This window comes from Sciurus vulgaris, assembly GCF_902686455.1.
Source record: "Sciurus vulgaris genome assembly, chromosome: 6".
Lineage (NCBI taxonomy): Eukaryota > Metazoa > Chordata > Mammalia > Rodentia > Sciuridae > Sciurus > Sciurus vulgaris.
In genome coordinates this window covers 160,505,563-160,526,031 of record NC_136466.1, presented here as the reverse complement: position 1 = coordinate 160,526,031, position 20,469 = coordinate 160,505,563, and the positions used below count along the sequence as shown (strand labels likewise).

Genomic DNA, 20,469 nt, shown 5'->3' with positions numbered 1-20,469 from the left:
TTGCAGCAAACCAAAGAGAGAGTGAAGCTATTGATACAACTGGCTGATGGCTTTTGTGAAAAAGGTCATGCCCATGCAGCAGAGATAAAAAAATGTGTCACTGCAGTGGATAAGAGGTACAGAGATTTTTCTCTGCGGATGGAGAAGCACAGGACCTCTTTGGAGAAAGCTCTGGGGATTTCTTCAGATTCCAACAATCGGTGAATTGCTTTGTACAATAGAACACTCATGACTTTTTCCCAGTGTCCTCTCTGCTGATTTAATTAACTGGCTTCATTGACTCTCATTCACAGAGTAAAAGTCTTCAGCTTGATATTATCCCAGCCAGTATCCCTGGGTCAGAGGTGAAGCTTCGAGATGCTGCTCATGAACTCAATGAAGAAAAACGGAAGTCTGCCCGCAGGAAAGAGTAAGCTCATCTCTAAGAATCTACTGTGATTCACTGAAAAAGTGAAAGAAGTGACTTCTGCACAGCAGGCTTCTGTGTGTGCCGTGCAGCCAGGCAGCTGGGAGAGCCTTGCTGCTCCAGTGCACTCGGCTGCTGCAGCACAGACCGTGATGTACCCGCAGCCCCTTTGTCGCCGGGTTCAGACACGGTGCCGTGTTGTCTTTGTCCCACAGGGCTGACAAATGGATTGTCATTAGTGAGTGGGCACTAAGAACACAAATGCAGGAGTTTCAAAGTTGCCAGTTAGTAAACTGTACTATGTATGACTCAGGACAGAAGGAGCTCTTCTCAGTGGTTCTCTCTCCCACCCCAGTTACCCAGTAGGAGGGACTCTAGCGTTGCACGGGGGAGGGGGGGTGCAGCTGGCGACTGTGGGTCCTCCAGGCTAAACATGGAGTTCCCCGTCAGATGCCAGCAGTGCCAAGCTGAGAACCCTGTGTTGGTACCCTCAATAAAGTGTTTTAAAAAATATTTATTTTCCCTTTGAATTAGTGACTGGACACTCTTGTCTGTCTGTTCTTTATCTGCTTCTCTAAAACCCATCACTTTGGACCTAATACGTTCAGGTCCTCCTTACTTCATTATCTTCATAAAAGTAGATGGTAAAGTAACCCTGCATCCTGACTGCGGACTAAAGTACTCTCCGTCTTAACTCTGTTCAAGGTTCATAATGGCCGAGCTGATTCAAACTGAAAAGGCGTATGTAAGAGACCTCCGGGAATGTATGGATGTAAGTAAGTTTTTTCGCTTGTTTGTTTAGATTGAGTGTAACCTTGCTTTCTGTTCCTACCCATTGGTGGTTCTTAGAATAGTCACAGCTTTTTGGTTCATGTTTCTGCTCTTCTATGAAGTTCTAGGCATGCTTTTTGCTCATTACAGAGATGACACAGCGTTAATCCTCTCATTCACTTATCACATGATGGCCTAGCTGACATTCTCTTTGCACAGAATTTTACAGCAGCTTCAGAGAAATGTGCCTACTAATTATGATGGCAACCGATACTCTGTGGTATCCTGAACGTTTGATGTGCCTTAGCGAGTACGTTAATTCCAAAATTTGAAGCTGGGAATAAGTTTTAGAGCTGAAACGTATAGAAAGTCTTTTCAAAATGTTGACAGCAACTGAGGGACTTTTGTAAAAAAGTTTGTCACGTTTTACGAAAGGTTCTGTTCTTCAGATATATTTTCATTCACACATTAACTCAGTGCAGATTTATAGGAAACATGAATAACTGTTTCTTGAAAGTTTGTGTGGGTTTTTGTCTGATTCTTGTTTCCTTCTTGCCAGACCTACCTCTGGGAAATGACCAGCGGAGTGGAGGAGATCCCACCTGGCATCGTAAACAAAGAGCTCATTATCTTTGGAAACATGCAGGAGATCTATGAGTTTCATAATAAGTGAGTAGCTTTGTCTTTGGGGAATGGTTACACTCCTGAATTCTAGATACTTTGCTGAAGTTTCATCTCAAGAAATTAAAGGTTTTAATTGAACTAAATAGTTTTCAGTGGTTTTATTGAGATTTAAATGAAGCCTATTAGTTTTTTTCCAAAAAGATTAACATTCTGTGTACTCTTAATACAGATATAGCTTCATAGTTCTTATTTCCTGCAGAATATGATTAGAACAACTAAAAATGTTTGTGTAGGAACCCTTACTTCTCTCAAGGCATTTCTTGGGAGTAAAGGAAAAAACTCCCCTAGGGGCTTCAAGCTGATGATGTTTTGTGTTTTATTACATGAGGGAAGAAGGAACTGAGGACCAGTGTGGTCTGACTGAAATAAATCACACTTCACATTGGTCACTGAAGGCACATAATTTTATTTATTTATTTTTAAGGTTTTTTTTTTTTAATTTTTTGACTGACACAACATTTGTACATATTCATGAGGTACACTGTGATACTTTCATTCACATGTGCATTGGGCAGTGATCAACTCAGAGTATTTATCGTATCTATCATCTTAAATTTTTAGCCTTTTTTTTTGGGCAAATATATTCAAATTCCTTTCCTCTGTTTTGAGACATGTAATGCCTTATAGTTAATTATACTTACTATGCCATTCCACAGAATACCAGAACTTATTCTTCTTCTTATCGAATAGCAACATTCTGTCTGTTGACCAGCCTCTCCATCCCACCTGCATTCCCTAGCCTCTGGTAACCACCATTCTACTCCCAACCTCTGTAAGAAGAGTTTTTTTTGGTTTTTTTGTTTGTTTTTTGCGGGTGCTGGGGGTCGAACCCTAGGGCCTGAGCTGCAAGGCAAGCACTCTACCGACTGAGCTATCTCCCCAGCCCAGAAGAGCTTTTTTAGATTCTACTTCGTGTGAGTTTATGCAGTATTTAATTCATTTCACTTAACAAAATGTCCTCTTAAGTCCATTTGTGTTGTCATAAATAATGGGATTTACTGGCTTTTAGGGTTGAATCCTATTTACAATAGCTATAAAACATAAATATCTAGGAATAAATTTACCCAAAGAGGTGAAAGATCTCCACAGTGAAAACTATAAACCATTGATGAAAGAAATAAAAAATGATACAAATAAATGAAAAGATATCCTATGTTCATGGATTGGGAGAATTAATATTGTTAAAATAGGTGTACAACCCAAAATGATTTACAGATTCAGTGCAGTTTCCACCCATCAGAATACCAAGGACATTCTGCACAGATTCAGAAAAACAATGAGGATGCTAATTCACAGTGGGTCCGAGGCTAGGGAAGAATAGAGTCACTTTACATCAGGCAGGGGAGTGATGGAGGGGTGGGGGCATGAGAGAAAGGATGACAGAGTGAATCAGACATTCACCCTGTGTACATGAATATCTATATGACTGTGGGATTCTACATCACGTATAACCAGAAGAATGAGAAATTATACTCTATTATAGATGATATATCAAAGTGCATTCTGCTGTCTTATATAACTAAAACATGTTTTAAAAATTTTTTACAAGTTCATAAGATTTTATTTCAAAATTTTTAAAAAAAACCAAACAGCTGCAACATACTCTCCTCTAGATGAAGTCTTTACAGACCAGTAGCCAAAGGTAACATGATGCTGGACCAAAACTGGTGGGCCTGCTCACCTCTGCTCCCCACACACCACCAGAAAATTGTGCACATGTTAAAAGGATTTCTTTTAATTGAACATTTATATCCCTACATCATGTCCTTAGCTACCAATTCTAGGTTTAAGATTTCTTTAAAAGTATTCAAAAGCTAAACTGGTTAGCTTTGTAAAAGTTATAGCAACTTACTCTAGTTAAGAGCTATCAGTTTTACTAATTTAAAAAAATTTAGGTGGCACCATTTTTTCCATTTCTTGCTAGCAAAATGTTTTACACCACCTTCATAATACTTTAATATTCTAATTCTCTGCAGCATCTTCCTAAAGGAGCTGGAAATATGAGCAGTTGCCAGAGGATGTTGGACATTGCTTTGTTACCTGGGTAAAGTAGCCTCATCTGCTTGTCCCTCTCACAGGTTACACAATGACACTGGAGAAAGTTGAAAGAGATGCTGTCATTTCTTTCTGGTCACCCTTCTTCTGCTCATATCTGTACATACAAAGAAATGGACTTTTTATTTCATGGATTTACATTCTTAAACTACTTATTACTGTAGAATGGATTTTTTTATTGGCTCTAATGATAGTGTGAAATAGAATATTTAGTTGCCAGGCCTCTGCTTGACCCTGTGGATTCATAGTTGAGGGCCTGTTCTGGAGGGGAGGCAGACACACAGTTATCCTGCAGGTTCTTGGCTGAAAGCCCACAGCTGAGGTTTTCTCAAACACTGTGCCGGAGTCAGGGAGATTTCTGAAGGTATGTGGTTAACAGGATGTAGCTCTTATTTTAATAGTTTATTTTATTTGAGGCTTAAATTTCATTGCCCACAAAACTTCTTTCCTATATATAAGATTATCATACTGTGATTGTGCAGTTTGTATGACATACTCTAATTTTTTTCTATAGGAGACAAGTTTCAGATGTATGTCACCTATTGCAAAAAATAAGCCTGATTCTACTCAGCTAATATTGGAACATGCAGGTTCCTACTTCGATGTAAGTAATAGATTACTAAAGAAGCAGTGAAATTTTCTAGATTGTGTTTAGTATACATGAAATGCTATTATTCATATTCACCTAGCTGCTGGTATAATATTTTATTTTTATTTTTGATCATGTTTATATTGGGATACTTCTTATATTTCTTCTGCTTATGAAAGATCCCATTCAATACTTGAAACCTTTTATCTGTCAGAATCACATTACTTATTCTTTATATGCAATGATGAATTTTTTAACATATTATGCATAGAAGGTATGAACTATTAAAAGTAAGCTTCTTTTCCCTCTACAACACAAAAAAAATGTTCTTAAAAGTCTGTTGTTCAAATATTAACAACAACTTTTTTTTTTTAGTTTTTTAGTCATAGATGGACACAGTATCTTTATTATGTGGTGCCGAGGATGGACTCCAGTGCCTCACACATGCTAGGCAAATGCTCTTACCACTGAGCTACAACCCAGCCCACAAAAACTTTTTTTAATCTTGAATTTTTTAATCATTTGAATCTTTTAAATCATTTATTTGTCTATTTTAATCTCACTTGATATGAATTCCAAAACTGCTCTTGTAGTAAAATTTTAGTATCATAACAACTAGGATCAATTAGAAGTTGAATTAATGATATTCTCATTGAATAAAGGTAGATATAGAATCATCTGCTTTTTGAAAAGATTGCAGGGGGATTATTTGTACAAAAGGGATAATGGAACCTTATGATATACAAAATGTGCTTTGGGTTTTCAGAACTTCGTCAGATGTGTTCCACATGATTCAATTGATGAGAAGGTACTTTTGGATAGTATGTGAGCTTTGGTGCACGAGGCTATGAGGATATTGTATTAATTTTTTGTCATCACACTGCACATGGGCATGTGTGACGATCAGCTCTTATATGAAAGTCTGAGAAATGGAATAAATGTTAGCTTCTGTCTCTGAGCTGAAGCCTACCTGTACACGATCTTGTTTGGGTTGTCATTCCCATGGAGCAGTAAGTAGACATTACTGCCTTTGTAATATGAGGCTCCCAACCTAATCCTGCCTTCTCTTTTTTAATATTTCACACACTCCACACTCATGCCATTGGATGAAGACCAGGAAACATACAGACGTAGACTTACTTAAGGCCTAAGTGAGGAGTATGTGGTACATTTTATGTTTGGAACCAAAGCCATTTAAAAAGCCCTGTATCCTGAAATACTTCTTTAAGAATAAAGGAAATTGTACTTGTCCAGCTGACAGGTTTCACAAGTTGCATGCCTTTGGTATTCAGTGTAGCATTGTTTTATTTTTTAAGAGACTTTCTGGCATAACTGCCTCCATTCTCTAGGATGTCTGATGGATCTTCAGGTATGCTTCTCTCTGCCAGTAAGCATTACTGAACATCCATCAGGTGCTCCTCCACCTCTGAGCTCAGTCATTGGTACTCAGCATGGAGTGCTGAATAGCATGGACAGCTCCTCATCTGCCTGGTGAGAACCCAAACACCAGCAGCTTTGTATGTGGACGTGACATAATTACAAGAAAAGTGGAAATCCTAGTGTTAGATCTTTCATAGACCAATAATGAAGATCCTCCCTTTTACCCAATTCTCTGTCCTCCTATCCAAAGTAAATTTTAGAAGCAAAGAAGTTTTTGTTAATATTTGAACAGACTTTTAAGAAAATCCTATTTCAGTAGGGTTAAATACTTGTCGGGTATCTAGAAAACAAATGCAGTGTTATAACCATATTTTAATAGGGTAATCCTATGATAAGATTTTGTTTTGTTTCTTTAAATACAGGAGATACAGCAGAGGCATGGATTAGCCAATTCCATCTCTTCCTACCTTATTAAACCAGTTCAGCGAATAACAAAATATCAACTTCTTTTAAAAGTATGTATGAAGTACCTTCAGCCTGCAAAATTTCACGAATTATACTCTTGTGTTTTGACATCTTTTCTCTATGTGTATTACCCTGAATTTATAAAAATAACACTTTGCAAGTTAACTTACTTACTTTATTCCCTGCCATTTTTGTCCCACCTAATTTCTCATTTGTAGCAGTTCAATAAAGGCATATTCTTTGTGCACTGGAACTACCTGAATAGCCTTTGTCTCTAACATAAAATGAGATGTGAGTGAGCAGCCGTTGGTTCTTATCCTCTGGTACCAGTTGCAGCATGCTGGCTGTGGGCCAGGCACTGTGCTACTCGCATGTACTAACCTGCAAAGTACTGGTGTTCAGGTATGGAGACTGACTGGCAGACCAGGAAGGTGCCCAGAATCATTACTGATTCCTACATCTGGCTTGGCCTTAAACCTAGAGCTGGCTTACCACAACTTTTCCACTGAATCCACAGAGACCTCTCCTTCATACAGCTCTCTATCTGTTATTGCCAGTCATTTATCAAACACACATCTTGTGGAACATATTCATGCAAATCACTGGAGTTTGAGTCAAGTTGCCCCCTGCTTTTTCTTGGTTGTAAATGATTATAACTAAAATCACATTTGGAAAAATCAAATACTGTTTAGTTTCAACAATACAAAAGTAAGGAAAAGTTAGAATCGATAACAAAGAGTTATCACAAAATGAGTATTGTGTCATCAATAACACATTTCTTTCTTTTTTTTTTTCTTTTTTTTTTTTTTTTTATTGTAAACAAATGGGATACATGTTGTTTCTCTGTTTGTACATGGCGTAAAGGCATACCATATGTGTAATCATAAATTTACATAGAGCAATGTTGTTTGATTCATTCTGTTATTTTTTTCCCTTCCCCCCACTCCTCCCACCCCACATTTTCTTTCTTAACTTAAAACTAATGTCTGGTGACATTTACAATATCCTTTTTTGTCTGTTAAATTTATTAAGTATTAGAATGCAGAACTATTAACCCCCAAAATAATATTTTATGATCCTCCTATATTACAGTGTAATTTGCTAGAAATACAGAAGATGGATTATAAATACCTAAAAGCCTTTACCCAATTTATCTTTTTTTTTTTTTTTTTTTTTTTTTTTTAAGTAGGAAACATTTGGAAACAACAAGAAGTAACTGCATTCTTTTGTGCAAGTGATACTGTTATGGAACTTTTCTAATGGGAAACTTCTCCTGTAGTTGTGTTTTGTTGGGGGTTGTTTTGTTTGTTTTTTGTTTGTTTATTTTTATGGTTCTGCTAAGCAAGTGCTTCACTACTGAGTTACATCACCAGTTCCTTTTTTGAAATTATAATATTCAAATCACGTTAAGTGATTTTATGACCATCACTGCAGAAATGATGTTGTTATGACTTTCACGTTTTCTCTTTGCCTTCTAATTCTGCAATGGCAGTTTACCCCTTGGCATCCTCAGGATTTAAGGGGTTTGTTTTTAACCTTTAGTTCTACTCAGCTGATGCTTCAGTTTGTAAACCTCATTGTGCCCTGAAGTTCTTCCAGGAACTGTAATAAGCTCTATCAAACTCCCAGAAAAGACTTTCTGTCAATGCAATAGTCTTGATATATTGCATTTGTAAAGTAGTTTTTACTGAGCTGCCCAGAATCATAGATAAATACCATCTGGTCTTGAGTAGAGGTGTTTTTCCTGTAACTAAGTTACTCCAACCCATCAAGAGTGAGGCCATAACTGACTCCAATTATCCTGTCCCTCTTTTGTGGATCACTAGGACATGAAAGATTGTTGCTTCTGAGTGGTTGTAGTCATTAACACCCCAGTAAGAAATATCTCGGCCCACCAGTATGTGATTTTACTATTCTGCTGTCACTCATTCAATGACAGTGTTCCTCTGGTACCCCTGAAATGTAACTATGCACAGAGATCTCCCCGCGAGGTGTGATTCACTCGTTGGAGTTCTCCTAAACATTCTGTAGACAGAGGAAAGGCGTTTGTCAGTAGGTGTTTATGCACATTCCTGTTCTTTCTGCCACAGCTCTCAGTAACTAGTTGGGCATTATCTCAGTGGCACAGAGTTCCAAATCATGTCAGGATTGTGTTTTCAGAATAACAGTTGAACTCCAGATGTCTTTCAGGGCTAACCAATAGCCAATTATCCATTTCATATTTCTACATTTTGAGATATTGACGGTATATTAGTTTCATCCTGAATGATGACAGCATCGAGCTTACTCTCATGTCCTGATTTGGGCAAGAAAAACCCTGCTGTCCATTGAATCAACAATAATTTATTTTAGATGACATTGCTCAGTTGATCATGGTATTTTTATCTTGAAAACCATCAATTTTCATAGATTCCTTCATTTCTGCTAAGATCTTGTTGGCAGAGCATTATGGCACCCCTTCTGAGTTCATGGTAATGTCTTCTGTAGGAGCTGCTCACGTGCTGTGAGGAAGGAAAGGGGGAGATTAAAGATGGCCTTGAGGTCATGCTCAGTGTGCCAAAGCGAGCCAACGACGCCATGCATCTCAGCATGCTGGAAGGTAAGGGATGCTCCACGGCCCCCATCGCGCTTCCCTGTGATCCTGCCAGTGCTGGTGGTAAGTGGATTTCCTTGCCTGTGCCTGGAAAACAGCTACTCCACACCCTGAACTCCAGCAGCTCCTGCGTCATTTACCTTAGGCCTTCTGGTAGTGCAGGGGTGGGTGATTGATGAATAGTTTGAGCCCCAAGATTGTAAAACCTTGAAAGAGCCATTGCTTCCCCATCTCTATATCCATTGCTAGAGCCCTGAGTATAGTGGGTACCAGATACCTGCTGATGCATTTGATTTTGGTATGTGATGTGGTGAAGAGAAATTAGGTCAGTACCTTTACAGCACTTATAATTTCCATGAGTGCTTCTGTTTTATTAAGCTGTTCTGTGTTGCAGTGCTTGGCTCACCTGACACAAATTATTTGTAAGACATAGCCCTGCCACATATGCTTTTGCTGGCCTGTGTCATTTCATTAGTATCATTGAGCAATATATTAGTCGGGTCATAGGCACTATTGTGTGTAATAGAGTCCCAAAACTCAGAGGCAAGCAACATCAGTTTTTCTTTATCTAACATAAAATGTGGATCTTGTTGGGCAGCCATTTGTGATGTCATCAAGGACTTAGGCTATGTTTCTGCCCATTTCTCTCCATCCTAGATATTGTCTTGCTTGACTAGGTTCAGTAATTTTCAGACACATTAACATTCCATTTAGGAGAAAGTGGGAATGGAGGACGGGTAGGGAACCCCTAGCGAGGCAGAAACTACCAGTTGTACACATTACCCTCACTTGCCCAGAATGGGGGCTCCTGGCTGCTCCTAACAGCAAACAAAGCTGGGAAATGAAGTGCTTATTTGGAGTGACTCTAGAGGGAACTTGTGCTTTGGAGAAGCAGAAAGAGAAAATGGTGGAAATGGATGATAATGAGCAGTCTCTGCCCCAGGTACTGCTTGGCTATGCGCTGGCGGCCACTTCTCCTGTGAGGAGAGCAGTAACAAACACCCGTGCCAGGCCAGGGCAAGGCCAACCCTCACGCAGAGTGTTCTAGGCACGCACAGGACGTGTGACTGAGGGGTCTTCAAGGGGGAAGATTGATGAAGTACCTTGAGGAAAGGCAAGACTGGTTCTGGAGCAGAGTCTCTGGAAAGGGTTTCCGGCTGAGGAAGCACAGAGAATCAAGACTGAGGCTGGAATGTGGGCAATGGGGAAGCCATTCTAGGTAGAGGAGGTTTCCATGAAGGAATGCTGTGAATGAGGGGTGAAGAGCAGGAGGTTAAACCAGGTTCAGGTGATGTCTGTGCCAACCCGAGGGGACAGAACTGAAGAAGGAAGCTATGAGGAATCACTGAGGGTTGTTGTTGCTGTTATTGTTGTCTGGAACAAAGAGAAATATATGCACAGTGGTATTTTAGGAAGAATCCCTTTGTAGGATAGAGCAGTGGTACAGAGTCTAGAGTCAGGGAGTCAGATGGGAAATTCTAATCAGATTTAATTGATGGGTATCTTATAAATGTTGAAATAGCAATACCTCATATTTCCTTTTTCTTTTAAATTGATTTGCCTACATTTTTCTTGTTGTAGGGTTTGATGAAAACATTGAGTCTCAGGGAGAGCTCATCCTGCAAGAGTCCTTCCAAGTGTGGGACCCAAAAACCTTAATTCGAAAGGGTCGAGAGCGGCATCTCTTCCTTTTTGAAATGTCCTTAGTATTTAGTAAAGAAGTAAAAGATTCCAGTGGGAGAAGCAAATACCTTTACAAAAGCAAATTATTTGTAAGTATAGATACTCAGAATTATAATTCTACAGGTAACATAATTGCAACCTTCTATGGGTGTAGAAAAACTACTATTTGTTTCCTTTAGTTTAACCTCCCAAACTATTCTAAAATGAGTCTGAATTGTGATAATGTTTTCATCTTCAGTGAAATTTGCTGACATCCCTGAGTCCACTAGGGTGCATGCTGCAATTTCATACATAGAATACTCACTCTTCCTAAGTCCTACAGCATCTAACTTATGGATGAAGAAAACATTTTACAAATGAATTTAAATTGTTTTTCTCTTGTGTTCATTAACTAACCTCTCATGTTATTACAATTTTTTTTTTATCCGTAAACATTGTAATATATTCAAGCAGCCTTACTGGGTGGCTCAGTATAGATTCTTAATGGTGAGGTTTAATTTTTTTTTTCATTAAAGGTAGATTTATAAAAAGTAAATATACAAATAAATGTATGGCTCTTTATAATAAATAACAAGGTATCATTATTAGAAAAAATATATGTAAGCAAAGATAGTTTGAAAACTCCACCAGACACCTATACAGAGACAGCCCCTTAATAGTTGGCAATCTCAGTGATGCGTTTCAACTCCTATCTAACCTGTCAGTGTCCTTCTGGTGAGAGAAACTTACCTGGTTCCATTTTGTTACACAAGCCAGCCTACCCAACCTCTATAAAAGTACATGTCTACTCTTCAGATAGCCTGTAGCCAAGGGAGTCCTCCATGTCCCCAGCACTTCCAAGTTCCTTAGTGGGCCTTCTCTTAGAGGGCTGACAACATAAAATTGCTGGGCAGGGTCCAGCAGAGGGTCAGGTCAGATCCAGTAAGACTAAGGGGAAAATCACCACCTTCACTTGAGTTCCTTTATGGCAGATGTCTTATAAATGTTAGCAGATATTTGGAATTTGGATAGCTTATATATTATACATTTTTATGATATATGTGAGCTAAACTCCTAAAGTAATAAATACCCCCAAGTATAGAAATCAACTTAATAATATCTAGAGTTTACAAGTTCATACTAATGGTTTGCAAACCAATTTCTTGGCCGATGTCCTGCTTGAGATTAGCTTTTGGATCAGAGCTTGCCTTACATCATTTAGGTCACATTCTGACTGGAAAGAAAAAATGCAGTGTTGCTGGCTAGTAATTTCACTAGCTTGCATTAATCTGCCCTAAGAGACCAAGCTGGTCTGCTTTAGAAGCTTATACATCCTCACTTAGTTATCTTTTAAAGTTTTAAGATTGCCTTAGAGGCCACCTTTGCAGTTCCATTATGAATCACTTCCTTGCTGGGGGAATGCTTCAGGAGTGAGCTTGATTGTGGGGGAGGATGATGACCTTCATCTGCGTGCATCCACGTTCCACACGTGTCACAGAGAGGGATGTTGTTTGTTTGCTCTTAAAATTAATAGTAGGATACTAAACATGATTTCTATTGATAAATAAATTGAAAAATAACTGAACTGTTAAAACATTTTTGCCTTCTGTGATGATATGTCATTAATACTGAAAATTCATGGTGCCAGCCCTTTTGGAACTATGAAAAATACATTTGCTGTTTATAAGATTGAAAATAGTCATCTCTTGATTTTCTGGACAAAAGGATTTTCAGATCTTCTGACTTTCTTCCTCTGGATGTTCCACTTATTGACCTGCTTTGGGATCTCCAGTAGAAATATTCAGGGGAGGTGAAAGAAGAAACCAGTCACCTGTGGCCTAAAATAGAATTTCCTTATTTAACTAAAAGGAGGTCTAATGCAGAAAAATTAGTGGTTATAAACTAGCGTGACCACAGGTGACCAGATTCTTTTGTCTCTGTTCTACATCCTGCCAGAATTTCACCGTCCTCTAATTATATCATTGTCGTTTAATGCAGACCTCAGAGTTGGGCGTCACAGAACATGTCGAAGGAGATCCTTGCAAATTTGCACTGTGGGTAGGGAGGACACCAACTTCAGATAACAAAATTGTCCTTAAGGTACGTTCACCTAAAGCTGGGGTGTGCTATGTGAAGAGTTTCTTGTGGCTTTATGTGGCTGTGTGCTTTTCTTGTTAAAACAGACAGGTTTTCATATCTTTGTATTTGTCCTTTTTGTGTTCTTCTTTGTGTTGGGATTGGTGACTACCATAAAAAGAATAGTGGAATAAATGCAGTTTGGTGTTCTAGTGATGAAATAACTGGAGCTAATCTTTTGCTTGCCTCATGAAAGAATAAACAAAGGGGTCTGGGGTTGTAGCTCAGTGGTAGAGTGCTTCCCTTGCACATGTGAGGCATTCGGTTCAATCCTCAGTACCACGTAAAAATAAATAAAATAAAGGTATTGTGTTCATCTACAACTAAAAAAAAATTTTTTTTAAAGTTAATAAATGAAGGAAGATCATTTAAAAATTCTATTAGTTTGGAAGGAACTCTTCCAAACTTAGTCTGTGAGGTGACTATCATCCTGATACCAAAAGCAGACAAAGACACTTTGGACAAGTATCCCTGATAAACATAGATGCAAAAGTCTCAATATTCTGGCAAATTGCATACAAAAGCATATTAAAAACAAAGTGCACCACAATCAAGTAGGGTTCATTCCAGGTATGCAAAGTTGGTTCTATATTTGGAAATCAATAAACAGAATTCATCACATCAGTAGACTTAAAAACAAGAATTATTTGGTCCTCTCTATAGATGAGGAAAAGCGTTTAACAAAATATAGCACCCCTTCATGTTCAAAACACTAGAATAACTAGGGATAGTAGGAACATACCTCAACATTGTAGAAGCTATAAATGCTAACATTAAGGCCAGCATAATTCTAAGTGGAGAAAAATTGAAAGCCTTCCCTCTAAAAACTCGAAAAAGACAAGGATGCCCTCTTTTACCACTTCTATTCAACATCGTTCTTGCAACTCTAGCCAGAACAATTAGGAGAAAGAATAATTAAAGGGATATGAGTAGGAAAGGAAGAACTCAAACTATCTCTGTTTTACTGATAACATGATTCCACACTTAAAAGATCAAAAAAATTCCACCAGAAAACTTCTAGAACTCATAAATGAATTCAGTAAAGTATCAGGATATAAAATTAACACCTATAAATCAAACATGTTCCTATATATCAGTGATGAATCCACTGAAAGAGAAATTAGGAAAACTACCCCATTCACAATAGCCTCGGGGGGAAAAAATGCTTGGGAATCAATCTAACCAAAGAGGTGAAAGACCTCTACAATGAAAACTACAGAACACTAAAGAAATTGAAGAAGACCTTAGATGAAAAGATTTTCCATGCTCTTGGATAGGCAAAATTAATACTGTCAACATGGACATACTACCTAAAGGGTTATACAGATTTAATGCAATTCCTATTAAAATCCCAATGATGTTCTCCATAGAAATAGAAAAAGCAATCATGAAATTCATTTGGAAAAATAAGAGAACCAGAATAGCCAAAGCAATCCTTAGCAAGAAAAGTGAAGCAGGAGGCATCACAATACCAGACAGAGACCCTTCAACTACTAGAAGAAAAAGTATGCTCAAATCTTCAGCATGTCGGCCTAGGATCTGACTTTGTTAACAAGACTCCTAAAGCGCAAACAGTTAAATCAAATACCAATAAATGGCATGGATTCAAACTAAAAGCTTCTGCTCAGCAAAGGAATCAATAACATGAAGAGAGATGCTATAGATGGGAGCAAAACTTTACCACATGCACCTCAGATAGAGCATTCATTTCCAGGATATATAAAGAACTCAAAACACTTAACACCAAAAAAACCCAAATAAACCAGTTAACAAATGGGCTAAGGAACTGAACAGACTTCACTGAAGAAGAAATACAGTTGATCAACAAATATATGAAAAAATGTTCAACATCTCTTGTAATGAGAGAAATGCAAATCAAAGCTAGGATTTCATCTTACCCCAGTCATAATGGCATTTATCAAGAATACAAACAACAATAAATGATGGAGTGGATGTGGGAGAAAAGGTGCACTCATACATTGCTGGTGGGACTATAAATTGATGCAACCATTATGGAAAGCAGTATGAAGATTCCTCAGAAAACTTGGAATGGAGCCACCATTGACCCAGCTATCCTGTTTCTCGGTTTATACCCAAAGGACTTAAAATCAGCATATTACAGTGACACAACCACATCAATGTTTATAGTAGCTCAACTCATGATAACTAAATTACGGAACCAACCTAGGTGCCCTTCAACAGACGAATGGATAAAAAAAGTGATATGTGTGTGTGTGTGTGTGTGTGTGTGTGTGTTTGTATATACATACATATATGTATATACATGATGAAATATTACTCAGCCTTAAAGAAGTGAAATTATGGCATTTGCTGGTAAATGGATGGAACTGAAGAATATCATGCTAAGCAAAATAAGCCAATTCCAATAAATCAAAGGCTGACTATTTTCTCTGATATGCAGATGCTAATTCACAATAATGGGGGGGCTATGGAGGAATAGTTACTTTAGACTAGGTAGAGGGGAGGGAAAGGGGGTATGGGGCAGCAAGGATAGTAGAATGAATCAGATATTATTACCCTATGTACACATATAACTATACAACCAGTGGGATTCTACATCATGTACAACCAGAAGAATGAGAAATTATATTCCATCTATATATGATGTATTAAAGTGCATTCTATTACCGTGTATAACTAATTAAAACAAATAAAAAATTTAAAAATTCTGTTAGGTTAGTCTTCAAAAGAATGATGGAATTAGAGAATATCATGCAAGTGAAATAAGCCAACCCCCCAAAACCAAAGGCCAAATGTTTTCCCTGACAAGTGGATGATGATACATGATGGGGGTGGGGCTGTGGGGAGGTGAGAGAAGAATGGAGGAACTTTAGATTACATAGAGGGGAATGAGAGAGTGGAGGGGCAGGGGTATGAAAGACGGTGGACTGAGACATCATTATGTACACGTATGAATCTACATCATGTATAACCATAGAAACGAAAAGTTGTACCCCATTTGTGTGCAATGAATCAAAATTCAGTCTGTAAAAGTAAAAAAAAAATATATATATATATATTAAAAAAAATTTATTCCCCTTAAAAAAAAATAAAAGAATTAGCGTATTCTACTGGGCATGGTAGCACAAGCCTGTAACCCCAACAACTTGGGAAGCGGTGGCAGGAGGATTGCAAGTTCAAGGCTTCCTAGTGAGGCTTAAGCAACTTGGTGAGCTCCTGGCTCAAAAAGTAAAAGAGTAGGGGGTGTAGCTCAATGGTAAATGGTCCTCAGGTTAAATCCTAGTGCCCCAGTGCCTCGCCCTAAAAAAATAAAAATAAAAAGTAAAAGAATTAATTAATTGATTGTTTAAGAGATGCAAGAAGTAGAAGTATAGGAGGACTGAGATACACCCCAGTAACTCTCCTTGCACACTTGACCTGCAGTTTCCAGAGAAGGAGAGTGTGAGAACCTTTGACAGGAAGTTGAGACCAAATGTGCCAAGAATCTTCACAGGGTCCTCTTTGGCTTTCTCGTTTGGAAGCAGGGTAAAAAGGAGATCTAGTTCTCAGTAACAGAATTTGATACTATTATTATTTAAAATTCAAATCTACCAAGGGTACTGTTGGATATATAGTTTTGGGGAGAGGAAAATATCTTTGCATATTTGGTTTCAACACCGCTTTGGTTTTACTAACCTAGGAATGACAGAATTCTAAGGATCTCTCACATATGCTGCCCCCCCCACCGCCCCACTACCACCCTTCTGTATTTGAGGAAATACAGATGAAACTGTCGTTTTGAACTGTCTGGAAAGACCATAAGTGACTTTGGAATGTTTTGAGGAAGACGTTGCTAATGATTTGTAGAGTATTGGAGATGAGCCAAAGTGTAGTGGGAACTGGTGCGTGAACTTGCATGTGAGTTATTGTGTCTCTTGCATACCTTTTAATCTCTTTGGTATTTCCGGCAACTCTGAGTTGTTTATCTGTACCTTGCTCTTCTTTGAGTCTGCTCTTTAGTAACTACTGACTGGAGAAGCCATTATGTTGGTAAGGTCTTTATTCAGATGTTAACAGTGGATTGTTTTACAGTGAATATACGATTACCAGCCCAGTGTTTTCTTATTTAGAGTACACTTTACACTGATAGCTGAATTTTAGATAACTGAATTTTTCTAACATGTAAAATTGTTAAAGTACACTCAAGATCCTAAAATCTCTGATGTATATAAACTATTCACATGAGCTGAAGTGGTAAATGCCCAAAGGGTGTTTCTGAGAAATAGTGCTAGATGTGAACTGTTTTCACTTAGAATTTATTTCAAATGCCCCTGACACAGTTGAAGAATAAGACTTAGTGCAGTATTTACTAGGTGAAAATTTTCTAGGGAATTTTGAGTTTTTAATTCTTTGCAGCTTTCAAGGAAGGACTGAAGAAAGTAAGATGTGCTTTAATTTCATAGACTGCTTGTGGTGGTGGTGATGGTGTAGAGGTTGTGGTGTGAGGAGGGTGATAGAAAAAGAAGTGTTGGTGCCAATTTGGGTGATGGTGGTGCAGCCTGTAGATACGCTGGTTTAAACGATGCTGGTGGTAACGAGGGCGTCGGTCATGATGTGCATCGGTGGTGCTAGTGACAACAGAGAGTGACCGATGACAGTGCACATGGTGGTAAGGATGTGGACAGTGGTGTAGCCGGTGCTGCTGAGGGCAGTGAGGGGGAGGTTGGGTTCTGATGTAGTGATGCTGACAGATGGCGGGTGGTGCTGGTCAGTGCTGGTGTAGCATGTGGCGCTGTGTGGCGGCGGGTGGATGCTGGGAGTGTGAATGTGGTGCAGGTGGAGGTGCCGTGGCCCTGGTCGTGGCAGTGGGATGTCAGTGGTGGTAATGACCATGATGGCGATGGCCTGGTAGTTGTAAAACAAAACGGTGGTCTTTTTTTACTTGTTTAGTCTGGAAAGGAGAATTTTATGTCTAAATCATCAACTTAAAACAGTTGGAAATTGCTCGGAATATGAAACAAATTACTCCCTTCTCAGCCAAGCGCTGCCTTTCACTTGGCATTCCAGTTGAGTTACCTGTACGATTTATGAAAAAATGACACTGTTTGTGTACTCCCATAAATGCCATGATCAATTTGCGTAAGAATTTTTTTTCATTCTGAACCATATTAACAATTTTTTTCATTTGGTTCTAAACTCTTCCAAATGTTCTTTCTCTTATACTTTTCTTTGTTTAATCTCCAAATGTTAGTATCAGGCATTTACATTCCAATAGATCTGTACTTTTCAAAGTTTTTCCCTTCATTTATTTCCCAGTAATTATTCTTAATAACTTTAAAGACATGTCCTCTACTTTACACATTTTATATACAAAGAGGGTTATTGATTTTAATTTCTTTCTCAACATGGCTTTGGTTTTCTGTTTTCAAAAACAAGGTTCTCAGTGAGAATTGTTGGGTGCCCCTCCCTTCATGACCTCATCTATGATCCCAATGACGATTATTTAATCATTTACAAGGAATTGTGGTTATGTCATAGGAGGTGGGTGTTTGCCACAAGGAAATTAGAAAACCGTTACTAATGCTCAGAACATGTAGAAAAGAAAACAAAACAAACAAAAAACCTCCTTGGAAGCAGAGCAAATAGAGAATTAGTGGAAAAAATAATGCCACATGCATTTGTTCAAGAGATACTTACTGAGTATACCTGTACCATTTCAAGAGAACATTTCCCCTAATTCTAGTGGGATTGACGTAAGTCCACTACAGGTGATTGGCAGCTGGTGACTGTGGCCTGGAGCACATTTTGAATGTATCCTTGTCCATGTTCCTCATTGATAAGGAGGATGGTGATGGCCCTCCAAGGAGTCTCTGTGGAAGTCAGTGGGAGATTCCACCTGAGGGACCTGCCAGTAGCTGCATCCCAGGAGCCCAGTGGATGAGGAAGCAGGATTGTGGGGTTTGCCCACTTCCCTGCTAACAGTTTGCTGGCCACTGACCAATACATAGTGTCTCTTAAATAACCTCAGTGATGCTTCAGTTTCGGGTGGCTGTTTTTTTTTCATATTTCTCCATGGCAACCTGAAAGGTTTGGGGGCTGGAGAATGATGGATTATTAGAACAGTCAGAGATCTTGAATAATATATATGCCATAAAATAGAGAAAGTTAGAGTCATTTATTTGGTGGCAGAGTAAGCATAAGATATAATTGCTCTTCTGCTGAGAAGTTCTTTTGAAAATGGGAAACTCAGGGGATGCAGAAGACGTGGTGTGGTTGGTGCAGGTTGTGGAAAGAGCCCTGCTTGATCCTGAGCAATTCTGACACCTCGTTCAGGCTTCCAGTATCGAGAACAAGCAGGACTGGATAAAGCACATCCGTGAAGTGATACAGGAGAGAACCATCCACCTGAAAGGAGCCCTGAAGGAGCCCATTCACATCCCCAAGACAGCGCCAGCCACGAGACAGAAGGGGAGGAGGTGAGTGCCCGAGGCGTTTGGCAACATCCACTCCCCATTTTTCAAGAATCATTTTTCTGTTGGGCACGGGGGCACACGCTTCTAATCCCAGTGGTCAGGAGGCTGAGGCAGGAGGAATGCAAGGTCAAAATCAGCCTCAGCAATTTCGTGCTGAGCAACCTTGTGAGACCCTGTCTCAAAATAAAATATAAAAAGGTCTGGGGATGTGCCTCTGAGGTTAAGGGCCCCTGGGTTCAATCCACAGTACCTCCCCGCAAAATCATTCTTTCAGACATTTTGAGGTATGTGTTTGAAGTACCATTCTCATATAACATTCTTAGTGCTGAAACTGCCCATTACTCTAAAGCAAATAAAAGGCTATGTGCAAACACCCAAACTCTCTCCCACCTGGAGAACTGCAGAGTACACATGTGTAAGTCATGCATGTTACTTCTGACAAGTTATGAAGCATCTAGACATTTTTGCTTTCTCAGTCCTGAAATGGACATAATAATAATCCTAAGAGGCTTTAAAAAAAAAAAAATGTTGAGAATTCATTGGAATGTTAGATGTTAAACACTTAGCATAGCACTAGCAAAAAGCTTGTGCCCAAGACAGTGAGTCATGTTAGTAATATAACATTGGTCCTGGACCATCACATGACTGACAGGCACCTCTTTCAGCAAATCTGTTATTTCTCCAGTGACTGACAGGTGATCTTCACCAATCCAATCAGGAACTGAAAGTTTCTTTGTACCACCAGGGATGGAGAGGACCTGGACAGCCAAGGGGATGGCAGCAGCCAGCCTGATACAATTTCCATCGCCTCCCGAACGTCTCAGAACACACTGGATAGCGATAAGGTGAGCTATCTCTGGCATTTTCTGTGGAGAGGCCAGAGTAGGTAGTGTCTGGCCAAAGCTGCTGTCTATACATGACAGTTTGTCATCAAAGTATTCAAACACTTGCCATATAGCAGTAGTGGTACCAGGTAACCATAGCAGGGGACAGAGACTGTGGGGGTTAAGGGTGAAAAGGCTTAGTCCTGAAGATTCAGAATCGCTCAGCACTTCCCATTCAGACCTCAATCACACTGGTGTCAAGATATTCAAAGGCAGTGTGCTCTCTTTTTTATTTTATTTTATCAAAAGAGCCTATTGAGGACTGGGGATATAGCTCAGTTGGTAGAGCACTTGCCTCCCAAGCACAAGGCCCTGGGTTCAATCCCCAGCACCACAAAAAAAAAAAAAAAGAGCCTATTGAAATAAAATCTAACATCAAGTGGACTTAAGAGTGGAGCTGCTCTGGCTGA

General features: G+C 39.0%; 1 protein-coding gene across 1 annotated transcript in view; it reads left to right on the top strand.

Moving 5' to 3' along the window:
* The window catches only part of TRIO (trio Rho guanine nucleotide exchange factor), a 331,715-nt gene that overhangs the window by 221,776 nt on the left and 89,470 nt on the right, over positions 1 to 20,469 (top strand). The window contains 16 exon segments of the mRNA XM_079145182.1: positions 7 to 193; positions 196 to 200; positions 294 to 409; positions 1,112 to 1,178; positions 1,737 to 1,846; positions 3,838 to 3,855; positions 3,857 to 3,910; positions 4,267 to 4,280; positions 4,431 to 4,462; positions 4,464 to 4,520; positions 6,308 to 6,400; positions 8,838 to 8,949; positions 10,525 to 10,715; positions 12,604 to 12,705; positions 19,036 to 19,178; positions 19,921 to 20,020. Coding sequence (XP_079001308.1) covers positions 7 to 193; positions 196 to 200; positions 294 to 409; positions 1,112 to 1,178; positions 1,737 to 1,846; positions 3,838 to 3,855; positions 3,857 to 3,910; positions 4,267 to 4,280; positions 4,431 to 4,462; positions 4,464 to 4,520; positions 6,308 to 6,400; positions 8,838 to 8,949; positions 10,525 to 10,715; positions 12,604 to 12,705; positions 19,036 to 19,178; positions 19,921 to 20,020 — 1,401 coding nt within the window.